The sequence below is a fragment of the Gobius niger genome, assembly GCF_951799975.1.
Source record: "Gobius niger genome assembly, chromosome: 9".
Taxonomy (NCBI): domain Eukaryota; kingdom Metazoa; phylum Chordata; class Actinopteri; order Gobiiformes; family Gobiidae; genus Gobius; species Gobius niger.
In genome coordinates, this window is record NC_136860.1 from 7,060,761 (window position 1) to 7,074,291 (window position 13,531).

Below are 13,531 nucleotides of genomic sequence, written 5' to 3' on the forward strand. Positions count from 1 at the left end.
TCCACAGGAGAGCGGCGAGATACGGGCGGCCGGAGCGGAGACGAAGGCTGCGTCCGAAACCATCAAATTGTAGCCTCTAAGCACTAACACTAGCAACTAACTCCTTATCCTTTCATGGGGTTGACTGTTAGATCTCTATGCAGTTAGTGAACTAGACCTTCAGCATAATTTGCACAATCCGTCCATCCTTAAACAGGGGAAAGGGAAGTGACATCACCAACAGTTGTTTTTCTTCTACTTTAAAGTTATTGGTGGAGTGCAGGCCAAACAATAGTGCATGTCTCCCCCTACTGTACAGTGTCCAACAACAGCATAGTGTCCAAACAAAGACATTTAAGGAGAAAAATAAATCCAAATGATCCATGTGGCTTAAGTTTCTACTAAATGAAAACAGAAGCATTTAATCCGTTTCCTCTTTAACACTGACATGTGACTGAGCTGTGGAGACAACAACATGGATTTTGTCACTTTTATAGAGTTTGGCTTGTGCAGAATCTTACTTTTTAATTATTTTTATTTTTATTATTAAATGTGCTCCTGTCAATCAACAGTGGTGCATGAATCACTCGAGGGTGGGGGCGAGGGGGGTGGGGGGGTTTGGCGCAGTGGCTTGTGGGATGGCACATAGCTCCTAATCACCGGTTAGTTAGCATCAGAGGTCCCTATGCTAAAGTGGCAATGATAGTTAGCATCAAGGCTCCTTTTCCTAACTACTTCCGATCTATTATGATAGATCCATGCTTCCGATCCATGTTCCTAACTGACTTACCAATTCGGAAGCAACTTGCCATGGCGGACGCTGACGCACATCCGGTTTGGCGTAAGAGCTCTCAGCAATCTGATGGTTTCGGAAGGAGCCTCGGTGTGAGCCCGGCGGAAGGCTTGCGCAGGGTCCGGACTGTTCACTTCCTCCCAAACACACGTGTGCTGCTGCTGATGTGCTGCTGCAAACATGGCGGACTTACAGATGAAACTGCTCCGCAAGAAAATCCAGAAAAGAAACGACAAGAAGAAGGAGAGGAAACTCAACCAGAAGAGCCAGGACGACGAGACGAGTACGTGTGTGTTCTGCGGGAGTTTAGGAAGCTAACGGAGCCGACACAGCTAGCATGTGTCTACGAGCTAGCGCCGTTAGCATTAGCATTGGGGGTTTAATAGTGTCTGGAAAAAGGGCTCTGATCAAACATGTTTTCTTACTTTTAAATGTGTGTTTGACTCTTTATCACTGTCTATGTTAGTATGGGTTTCCTAATGTAAGCTATGGCATTGGCAGGTTAGATGAACAGATGCACATGTGACCAGGTGTCCGCTCATGTCTTTCTTTCATGTGTTCAGAATTTAAATCGATATATAATAATGAACATTACGTACGTTGCTTCGTTTTTTACTTCAAGTACCGTAGTCTTATTTTATTGTAATGTAATTCCCCCTTTGCACTATATATAATTTTTTTTAAATTATTTTTTACCAAAGGCCCTATACCTTATTGTTTTTAAATATAGCTGTAGAACATTTGTTTTGTCCTTCTTTAGTTTGTCATTCGTGGGAAAAAATACATCAAATTGCAAACAATTTGTATTTCCATTGACGAACATTAGCTAAAAACAGTATCAAAAGTGGAGAAAAAACCTGTGGAACAGCTCCGTTAGCTGCTGAGATACTGCTGGTAAATACATCTAACTCACTGTGGTGTCCAAGTGTTTTAATGTGAACAATAACTCCAGTATTTGAACTTTTAAAATCCATTAGTTTACAATTGCTGCTAATCCCACAATGCTTAGCGACATGACATCACATTCCCGAACTCTATATCTGTTTGACATAATGGCCTTACACCCAACTCATAAACTTCATTCAAAAGAATTTGTATAAACATGTTAAAGATTCACTATGTAGCTTTTTATCTGGGGAAAGAGCCTTTGATATTTGTGCTTATTTGACCTTTTAGTGACACAGTGGCTTTAATGGTGCAGCGTGGCACTTTTGCTTTTCCTCACAGTGGCCTTTATGATGCTCCGGGATCAAGTGCTTTTAGGGGTTTGTGCCAGAAATATGCCAGAAACCAAAACTCAATTGATTGTGATGCATCATAGAGGCCACTGTGAGGGAAAGCAAAGGTGCCATGCTGCTCATAAAGCCACTGAGTCACTAAAAGGTAAAATACGCACAAATATTCCTATTTTTATTTTTGATCAAAAAGTTGCGTAGTGCACCTTTAAAAGTTAGGAATGAGTTTGGACCACAGCTAACATTTTAATATAGTGGTTTCCTCTTTCATTGTTTGTAATGTTAAAAATCCAATATAATAAGGCCTTTAGTTGCGCTAAATCCAAGGTACCAACCAAAATCGAATGATTGTTAAAAGACGAATAAAGTTAAATGAGGAATGGCAGCACGTTGGAAGATGCTATGCAGCAATAGCTACTTACACGTCTCCCCGCCCCACAACTTTATTTAAACTTTTTAAGGCACGTAACGGACAAAAAAGTGATGACCCAATATTTCAAGAAACTATGCCAAGATACACATATAAAAACGGAAAAATTACAAAGAGCACACAACAGAATAACAAAAAACACTGCATTCATCACAAAATAATCTATCAATAATCTAGAAAAACAAACCAAAACAAAAAGCAGGCACCAGGGGTTATGGAATTGTTCGGTGTTAGTTGTGTTGATTCCAGCAAACAGTTAAATCCGTTACAAAAGGGAAATTAAGAAGCGCAAATAAAGAGATACGCGAGTTTGAAAGATTGTTATAGTAAAACAAATCTTTTTGAATTTAACCAAATTTCCTCCCCCAAGTCGCCTTCCCAGCGAGAGCTACTTACCCTGTGAGGAAGCTTAAGAAACTGAGCCTTGGGCGGTTTACTCAGGACAGTGAAAAAATGATATTCAATAAAAGAAAATGATTTGGGTCAGTATTTCATGAAGCCCTATCATCCACAACTCTTTTAGTCATCACTCAGATGTTTCCTGAAATGACCGTATCTCCATGTGATCTTATGTCTTACAGTAAATGGAGTCGAGAAGGAAGAGTGTGAAGAGACTGTTCCTACAGAGGCCAAACCTGAGGAGAAAGCACAGGTGCAGGCGGAGGGAGCTGTGGAGGAGACCACAGCTCTGGACAACCACACAGAGCCCGCAGTGAAGAAGAAGAAGAAAAAGAAGAGGAAGCTGGGAGATGCTGCACCAGAGGAGACTCCAGGTACTGTCGCTTTAGTGACTGAGCCACAAAGCTCCTCGGTGTGTTTTCCCAAATCTAATCTGCGGTATTTGCTTATTCCAGTTGAGAAGAAGACCAAACCGACTGAAGCAGCAGTAGATGATGATGATGAGGAGGATGGAGAGAAGGCTGAAGACGCCTCACAGACAGACGATGATACAGAGGACCAGGAGGAGCAGCCAGAGCTTCCATCAGGGCTCACAGGTAACTCCTCTGTCCAACATGTTTATAGTTCAGTCGTTTAGTGCACGAAGAGGAAAGCGTCGGCAAATGTGGCTAAATGGTTATCTGATTGTTGAAAGCCTCTGGGGAGACAGATTTATTCATTCCAAATGTTTAGTAACCACAAGTGTGATTATGAACAAAGACATAATGAATGCTTTTTACTCTACTGATGTCTGAATGAATCTTGTTGACACCTACACAAGTAGCTAAAGCTCATATTGATCCGATGCAGGTTGATCATGCAGCTCTAATGCATGCCGAGTTTAGCTGATGAGAACTGTCAGGAGAATGGACTAGTTTGTGTGTCGTGACTCCTGCCTCTTAGTGTTGCCCGCTGACTGCTCCCATCATGCAGCGGGTGTCAGTAGAGGCAGACAGTAATGTCGTGGTGATCTACAGGAGACGGCGCTGGCCTCCTGCTCAGAGGAACCACACGGACATCAATCCGTCCCTGTGCTCTGTGTAGTGTCCCGCGTTTACGTCCCAGTAAGTGAGTGTCTCTGTCCCAGGTGCGTTCGAGGACACGTCGTTCGCCTCCCTCGCCGATCTGGTCAGCGACAGCACCCTGAAGGCCGTCAAAGAGATGGGCTTTGAACACATGACGGAGATCCAGCACAAGACCATCCGCCCCCTGCTGGAGGGGAGGTGAGCCTGCACGAGTTCAGACACATGTAGTGTTGATGAGGAGGAGGTTTAACCCCTGTGTGTGTGTCCTGTGCAGGGATGTGCTGGCCGCGGCTCGGACCGGCAGTGGGAAGACCCTGGCCTTCCTCATCCCCTCCATCGAACTCATCAACAAACTCAAGTTCATGCCCAGGAATGGTGAGCTTTGATAGATTACTCTGAGCTTCATGGATTTATGCTTTCTGAAACTGGACATATGAGGTGGATGGTGTGGCCTGTTACTTGTTTGACGTGTCTGAATTTGTTGTGGAGAATATTTGTTTTTACGGCAAATGAATTTCCTGACAAGGGCAATGCATTTTCTGTTACTACTATTTAAAGGAGCTATATCATGCTATTTTATCCATTCCAAAGTTAAGTTTAGGCATTTATATGATATATTGTACCTCTACCACTATGGAGCACTCATTTTTGTGATAAATATAAGTGTTTTCTGGAGGTATTTTTCGAACCCGGAAGACACAACGCTTCGATTCAGTTAACTCCGCCCCCTCTCTCCGCACATACTTTACCGTAATATAAATAAACAGCAATAAGTGAAGTTACTTCATGATGCAGTTATACGGAGTTGACATCTGCAACACAGCTTCATAAATGGCTAACACACATGCTAATATGCTAACACACAAGCTAACCCGCGTTTGGACTGACTCACCCTCTGGTCCTTCGCTGTTTACATTATGGGACTCGCGTTGGTTATAAAAGTTAATCCACTTTGATTCTGGCGAAGGTTCACAAACATCCATCAGAGACAGTCACAGAGAAACAATAATTTGGTGATAGTCGCTGAATCCCGGAGAAAAAAACAGCAGAGTGGCCTCTTCCTGAAGAAGGTTAAATAAACTCCGTAGACAAACGTGTTTGCCTTTGCTCTGAATGATTCAATAACCCCCATCAGAAGCAGCATTTGTCCACATTTGTTCTCATCACGGTTTACAAAACCTTTATTGATGATCTGTACCGCGTGGACATCTGTGGGGCACCTCCCACAACAACTGCGGTTGTGTCTTGTAGACGGGTAGCATCGATACGTGACAAGGCGAGTACATAGATTGTGGTGTGTGGGGTAGAGCCGTGTTCAGCGATTAATCGTAAAAATATTCGATAGATTAATTGATGACAAAATAATTGTTAGTTGCAGCCTTAGGGGAAAGTATGTATGTGAGCTTGTCCTGAGACTTGCGTGAGCGCCTGTGATCAGAAGGATATTATTAGCCTTTATGATACGGCTCTTCACAACGTAAGTAGAAGCTCCGTTGATTTGAATGGGATTTCCCAACGTTCTACCGATCATTTTCTGATAAAGGACCTCTGAGAAAAATAATGACCGCTGCCAATGGCAACGGAGTTCGTGCTTTCATATCACTCCGCACGTACGTAGTAGCGGACACTCTCTGTCCCCGTCGCTGTGAGAGAAGTTGGGGGAATTGCTCGTGAAGTTGGCGTGAGTCTGACTTTCAACTTACCCAGAGATTCACCACCATTCCTCCAACTGCGCCTTCAACTAAGTAGCTAGGCTAGCTACTAGCCTTGTTGCTTCTAGCCTAGCAAAACGTTGCCAGGCAACGCGCAAACTTTTGGGAACTATTTGTCGCGGAAGTCATTAAATAAACCTTTCGACCATCATAAAAGTGTACAAAGTTTATGTTGTGTGTTCAGTTTGCAAATGGCCGTATAATAAGCGGGATAATGTATAGAACGCTGGTCATTATCGGGAAAACAAGCTCCGACAGGGCAAACCGGACCTGAAGGGGCTTGTTGTGCCCTGAAGGGGGCACCACTCCGCGTCGTGGTGTTCTTGACTCCGCGTCGTGCATTATAACCGTCTAATGCACGGCTCCTCTTTGTTTAATCCTTACTTAACCTGTTGTTGTTGTTAGCGCCAGAAAGTTAGCTAGCAAGCTAGGTGATGCTACACCTCTCCGGAGTTCATCCAAGACTCAAATCCTGAGCCCTTTCCTCGTAAATATGAGCGACAAAAGCAACAAACTTCATTCATATCATTAGATTCTTTAAGCGCTGCCCCTGAAGCCTCCAGTCATGTTTATGCGGCTGCTTTGAGTGACTCTGAGCAGCGTCTCCGTGTGGTTCTGACATGAGCTGTGCATGCAAATGCTCTCATCTAACACCGGTGTCCAAAATCTATACCGGTGTTACCGTGCACGGGATGATATGGACCAACCCTAGTTATCATTGAGTGTGAGTTTGATTCCATTGCAGTGATCTTGTGTGCAGAGTGCACTATAGAGGTGAAGAGCCATTCCCGTATCGACTTCTCTTCTTCTGTGTAAATCTTTGTGATGCGCTCTTGTCTCGTCCCAGGCACCGGCGTGGTTGTCCTGTCCCCCACTCGGGAGCTGGCCATGCAGACGTACGGCGTGATGAAGGAGCTGATGACCCACCACGTCCACACCTACGGCCTCATCATGGGGGGCAGCAACCGCTCAGCCGAGGCCCAGAGGCTGGCCAACGGAGTCAACATCCTGGTGGCTACTCCGGGGAGACTGCTGGACCACCTGCAGGTAAGAGGAGAGGGGGAGAAGGGGAGGGGCAGGGCTGTCCTGGAACTGAACTGGTGTGCATTAAAAGTCATTGAATGAATATTGCTAATATTGCTTGGTTTTGCTTTGCTTTGCTTTGGTACGGAAACTTAAACCGTTTTAAAATGACGAGATGGCTCTCACATCTGTGCTAGCTGAGCGCGCATGGGTTTAGATTATTCTCACGAAGGGCCGAGAGAGGAAAGAGAGGAGAGAGACAGGGGAGAAAGAGGCGGTGCAGGAGTTACGAGGTTACGAGCAGACGGACCGGGCGGCGTGTGGAGCGGCTTCAAAAATGTAGCTACGACGCAGACTTCTAAATATTGTCCCGTTCACCCACTGTTTCTTAAACATTACGTTTAAATTGAGCAAATGCAAATAATAAGCTCAGATTTACATTTGTATAAGTGTGATAAGAGCCTTGGAGTTCACGCTCTGAATAAGTCATTCTCCTCTCAGACTTTACGCACGAGTTTTAACACATTTCTTTTGCAAAATTCGTGTTCCGTGACTGTGTTCAGATCATGTTTAGTTTAGATCCATTTATCCTGCAAACTCACATTTTCCTAGCATACATAGTAATATGCAGCTTCTATATAAGCTATGTAAATGTCTTTAAAAAAATGCTCATAATGAGAAATGGACGATATCACCGTCCATCACGATGGTTCACTGTAAACATCAACTACATTATAGAAACAAAAATATGCAAATGTTTGAATTAAAGATAGTTTTGGTGCTGATTGGTTGAAGCAAAAGAGCCAGACTTTTCAAATGCGTCTGCCAGTTGAACTTTTCAGGTTTTCATCTCAAAGATGCACTGGGAGCGGCTCAGTGGCTCCAGTCTTCACAAGCATGGAGCGGATCATTTCTCTCCTTCATTTTGGGTTATAAAAAATCCGTCATGAGCTATTTTTATCCTTCATGAATTAATCTTGCATTATAATCATTTTTTAAAGACATTTACATAGCGTATATATATGCTGCATATTGTGTATGTAGGGAAAATGTTATATTGCTGGATAAATGGAGTTAAAGTAAACATCTGAACAGAGTCATGGAACACACATTTAGCTACACAATGTGTGTGAACTGGTGCGGAAAAGTCTCACTTACTCAGTCATCTGCTCCTCAATATCAAAGCTCATATCACACTAAAACAAATGTAAAGTGGAGCTTATTTGCATTTTCTTGATTTTAACAGGAATGTTTAAGAAACAGTGGGTGAACGGGACAATATTTACCAGTTGGCATCACAGCACTACACGCTGCACAGAAACACACGGAGGAATAGATGAGCTCGTCCTCAGACTTCTGTGAGCGGCTCCAGATGAGGATATTATTAACCTAAAAGGAATATTTCAGGATTTTTTTCATAAGGCCTCATTTCCTACTTATCCAGAGTGTTGCTGATACCTGGAGATATTTTTTTTTGTAATTGCAAAAAATTATGTTTGAAGAGTTACGTGGCGCTAGTGCAAGGCTAGCGCATTTCTACGATGTCAGCTATCCTGCCCCGCTCCACAGTGCACCTGAGGCTAATCACTTATAACACCAGACTAACCATATAAATGTTTATGATATAATTTCTACGATAGCTGATATCGTAGAAATGCACTAGCCTAGCACCACGAAACTCTTCAAACATAAGAACTGCATGAATTACAAAAAAAAATATCTCCAGGTACTAGCAACACTCTGCATAAGTAGGAAATTAGGCCCTATGTCAAAAATCCTAAAATATCCCTTTAAACAGGGTTTGGATCGTGGTTTTCTTCCTCGTGTTGTTGTTAGGGCCCAGAAAGTTAGCTAGCTAGGCAGTGATCCAACTTTTCAGAGTTCATCCAAGACACGACGTGGTGAAGCAGTGAAGCTCAGAGAGAGGCCCGCAGCAGCTGTGTCTTTCATTTGAACTACGGCTCCATTTTCAATTCTTCAGATCCTTGTATTGAGCCAGATCAGCCTGAGCTTCTGTTTTTGAGCTAATGTATCTAGATTTTAAGCCTTACAGAAGCTTTTGGATGAGCTTTGTTGGATCACTCTTTAACACCTGTAATGTGTTTTTCAGAACACGCCCGGCTTCATGTTCAAGAACCTCCAGTGTCTGATCATCGACGAGGCCGACCGCATCCTGGAGGTGGGCTTCGAGGAGGAGCTGAAGCAGATCATCAAACTGCTGCCCAGTACGTACAAACCCCACACACTACAGTCATGAAGAGGAGGAGATCATTCTGCTGTAGGAAAGGCACATGAACTCTGGAGGCAAAGCATTAGAAGTTCTTTAATTAACAGAGCCTAAATGAAGACATTTCTAAAGTAATCAAGTCTCCCCCCTCCACTCCTGGTTCAGAGGAAAACCCGTCTGATTGGTCAAAGGGATCTCAATTAGTGTTTGAGATCAGCAAAAGGATCTTGGGGACTAAGAAAAATAAAACAATGAATACTACTTACTATTAGGCCAATAACATGGAATCATTGATTGCGTCACTATTAAAACCCTAAACTGCCTTCCCCATTTTTAAAGCCCAATGTTCAACATGATTTTGTTTCTGAGCTGTTCTGTTCCAAGTGTATTTCATAGGCCAAAATGAAACTTTAAACCACGCCTCGTTTTTCCTTCCACTGCCAGCAGGAGGAGCTCCAGCACCTGTAATTCATTACTATTTAGTTCTTACAGAGATGTCACTTCAACTTATTAAATGTAAAACATGAAAGCTGAGGCACTGGAATGAATGTTTTTGAGCCCCATGTGCAGGATATGTCCACTTTAAAGAAATATTCAGATTATGTGCATGTGTGACACTAAAATAGAATAAAACTTCCTGTATGACCCTGTAAAGGTAGCAGGCTGGATTAGGCTGATGGCGAGTGATAACGTCGAACTAACCAACCCTGATGGCTTGTTGTCCAGAGCGGAGACAGACGATGCTGTTCTCGGCCACGCAGACCCGCCGTGTGGAGGACCTGGCTCGGATCTCCCTGAAGAAGGAGCCGCTGTACGTGGGCGTGGACGACAACAAGGACAACGCCACAGTGGACGGGCTGGAGCAGGTAGAGTCTGCTGCAGTGCACTGCACACACTGCCTCTTAGTGTTGCCCGCTGACTGCTCCCATCATGCAGCGGGTGTCAGTAGAGGCAGACAGTAATGTCGTGGTGATCTACAGGAGGCTGCGCTGGCCTCCTGCTCAGAGGAACCACACGGACAAAACCCATTTTTAAAAGTACATCGGACACTTAATGCAGCGGACATTATTGCCTCGCCCGTCGGTTTGACCTTGTGTCCAGTTCACCTCTGACTGTTCTGTCCCGTGCTGCGTTCAGGGCTACGTGGTGTGTCCGTCAGAGAAGCGCTTCCTGCTGCTCTTCACGTTCCTGAAGAAGAACCGTAAGAAGAAGCTGATGGTGTTCTTCTCCTCCTGCATGTCCGTCAAGTTCCACTACGAGCTGCTCAACTACATCGACCTGCCCGTCATGGCCATCCACGTAAGACACTATAATAATAATTATCATTATCATTATTATTATTACATCATCCATGTATTCATCCATTGATCCATCCTATCTATCGTCCTTTTATCTATCTGTCCCGTTCATTCATCCCTTACTATTCGTCCTATTGAACTGTCCCTGTGGTTCCCAACCTTTTGTCCTTGAGGCCCCCCTGCACATGTAGAACTATCAAAGCCTAAAAATAATGGCCATTAAGCATTTATTTTAAACAAATGAACATGCAGTCATCAAAAGAGCCATTTTGCCCCCCTTTCTTTTGCCAAAGAAAAATAGTTTGCAGCCACAAAATATAACAGCGCTTCTAAACGTTTAAAAGTTTTAATCTTTAGTTAAATCTGACCTGTTACAACCACAGACAGGTGTCTACGCGTGCAGGCCGACTTTGAAATATCCTCCGCAGGTGAGTGGGGGACAACAGATGGACACTGGCCCATGGCGACAGTCCGGCATGTTTCCATGCATGAGTCCCACCATGTTCATGAAGATGATGGTACTTCTGGTTTCCGTTAGGTTTGGTCAGTGGCGGCTCATGTTAACTGAAGGTGTTGGATCTACAGTTCCTGCAGAAAGACCAGAGCGACTGTCAAAGTCTGTCCACATTGTGCACTGGCATTAAAGCTCTCACTCTTTGACGTTCCAGGGGAAGCAGAAGCAGACCAAGCGCACCACCACCTTCTTCCAGTTCTGTAACGCTGACTCGGGGATCCTGCTGTGCACGGACGTGGCAGCGAGAGGCCTGGACATCCCAGAGGTGGACTGGATCGTCCAGTACGACCCGCCCGATGACCCCAAGGTCTGCGCACCCTCTCTCAACACCTGTGCACTCAGAACATCTGCACATGTCCCAAAGTGGATCAATGTCTCCAGGACACAAGTTCAGACTCTGTGAACATTTGCTAAAACCTCCGTTTAGTTTCGCAGTTCATATTCAACTCTTCTTATGTTCATGCTTATTTGAAACCCAATGAACTGAATTTAAAATGCAGTAAGTTTCTTGTGTTACACACAGCTCGTCATTGAAGAACGCTCTGTCCGGCTAATAAGAACCCTAAAGGAGAAGCACATTATACTAAGCACTAACCTGTTTTGACAGTCAGCGTAATGAGAATTTCCGTGATTTGGCTAATTAATGTTGAGCTAAATAGATGATGAAGATCTAACTCTGCCTGGTTTCTGAATCGTGCTGCTGATGTGTTCGACAGGAGTACATCCACAGAGTGGGCAGGACGGCCCGAGGGATCAACGGCCGAGGACACGCTCTGCTCATCCTCCGACCAGAGGAGCTGGGCTTCCTGCGCTTCCTCAAACAGGCCAAGGTACCGCCTGACATCCCGCACATGCCAACATGCATACAACATATATACAACATTCAACATACATACAACATACATACAACATATATACATACAACATACAACATACATACAACATACATACAACATACATACAACATACATACAACATACAACATACAACATACATACAACAACTGCTGAGCCATCACGTCCTTTTTCAACACTTGAATTCAGGTTTTATGGTGTAACATTTTCATTATTTGAGATTTTCAAATAACATTGGAATAATTAAATGATACATTCTGAATCCACTGTATCTGTCATTTTACCATTGAGAGAGCTACACATGTTAAAATCCACCAAAGCAGAAAATATGAACTTATTTGTTGTAAATTTCTTCCCTCTTACACAAATGATGTAATTTAAATAAGTGAAATAACAAACACTGTCTCCCCGTCAGGTCCCACTGAGTGAGTTTGAGTTCTCCTGGAGTAAGGTCTCGGATATCCAGTCCCAGGTGAGGACTCTGCCCGGACTCGGTCAGTTTCCCGTTCTGAGCGGTCACATGACTAACCCCTGTGTCGTCCCGCAGTTGGAGAAGCTGATCGAGAAGAACTACTACCTGCACAAGTCGGCGCAGGAGGCCTACAAGTCGTACGTGCGCGCCTACGACTCGCACTCGCTCAAACAGATCTACAGCATCAACACGCTTAACCTCCCCATGGTGGCACAGTCCTTCGGCTTCAAAGTGCCGCCCTACGTGGACCTCAGTATCCTTCCATTCAAGGCCTGTGGTCACTGCTTTCAGGTCCAGGGTCAGTCTGTCTGTACGAGGTTTAACTGCTGAGCTAATACAACAACCACAGTTTTAAATAGTCGCAGGCTTTGTGTTTTGACGAGGTAGTGATTACTCAGTGATTACAAGCAGATACAGATGGACATGTTCATAAATACGGTGTGTGTATAGCATTAAGCCATGTCTGAATAACATTCCTGAATCCTCTGTGGAACTTACATGGCTGCCTGTTCCTTAAAAGGGCAAAAAGGCGGGACGGGGGGTTTAAAGTCCCACTAGAATCCTATCTACCAAGTGTCTTTATAATAAGTATTGGATCATTTTGTCTGTGTGCACCAACAGCCTAGTTTTAGCTCCTGTTTATATTTAGTAAGTTAATGACCCGAATGTTTGCCATTAGATGTAGTTCTGCTCTGTATTGTTTTCTCCTTAACCTGCTCTCAGACGTCCACAGCGGTAAAGGGTCCAAGCTGCAGAAACGTGGCGGAGGCGGCGGCTTCGGGTACCAGAAGTCCAAAAACGTCCACAAGGCCAAGATCTTCAAACACGTCAGCAAAGGCAAGAGCGACCACCGGCAGTTCTCCCGCTAAAACCTCTTCTCCTGGACACTTTGACACGTTTGGACATTTGTACCGGCTCCACAGGGGGGCAGTGTAGAGCAGACCCTTATGATACATAAATGATTTCCTCCTGTTTCATAAATGTAAAATATATATGAATTTCTCTGTACAATTTTGACAATACAAGTTTCTAACCCAACTCTGTTTGAATTCTTTAGTTTTGCAGATAGATTAGAATAGTTGTGTGTCTGTGTCTGTGTGTGTGTCTCTCTTTAGGGGAAAGTTGTAAGATCTAAGTCACAAAATCCATTTACACATTTACAGAACACACAAGATTGTCTTACTCATAGTTTATAATCTTGATGCTTTACACTGTGCCTGATCATTTTGGCATAAAACTAAACACTATCAGAATTAATTATAACGTGTTTAGACGTATTATAATAACTTCCATTTTAACATTATTTAAAAATGTGATTTTCTACTTTGTTTTGACCTTGACTATTTAAGGTGAAACATTAAAATCTTGAATGGGATCTTATTTCACAAATTAATGATCCAATGACTTACATTCTGAAGAACCTTTCCCACAATCTATCTCCTTCTAAATGTTCCTGGAAATGTGAATTTAAAAATGTTTTTTAAAAAATCTGTGAAAAATGTTGTGTGAGACATGTTCCTCTGTACCAGTT

The 13,531-nt window shown here is 43.6% G+C and overlaps 1 protein-coding gene across 1 annotated transcript; it reads left to right on the forward strand.

The window, feature by feature from the left end:
* The first annotated feature begins 898 nt into the window (after positions 1–898).
* Positions 899–13,047, forward strand: ddx18 (DEAD (Asp-Glu-Ala-Asp) box polypeptide 18). The gene is made up of 14 exons (XM_079563280.1): positions 899–1,055; positions 3,019–3,210; positions 3,292–3,432; positions 3,963–4,098; positions 4,175–4,275; positions 6,460–6,659; positions 8,746–8,860; positions 9,589–9,728; positions 10,000–10,161; positions 10,829–10,981; positions 11,391–11,504; positions 11,944–12,000; positions 12,076–12,253; positions 12,724–13,047. Exons 1-14 carry the CDS (start codon positions 953–955, stop codon positions 12,867–12,869), a joined length of 1,938 nt encoding a protein of 645 aa, XP_079419406.1. The 5' UTR covers positions 899–952; the 3' UTR covers positions 12,870–13,047.
* Positions 13,048–13,531: the final 484 nt, after the last annotated feature.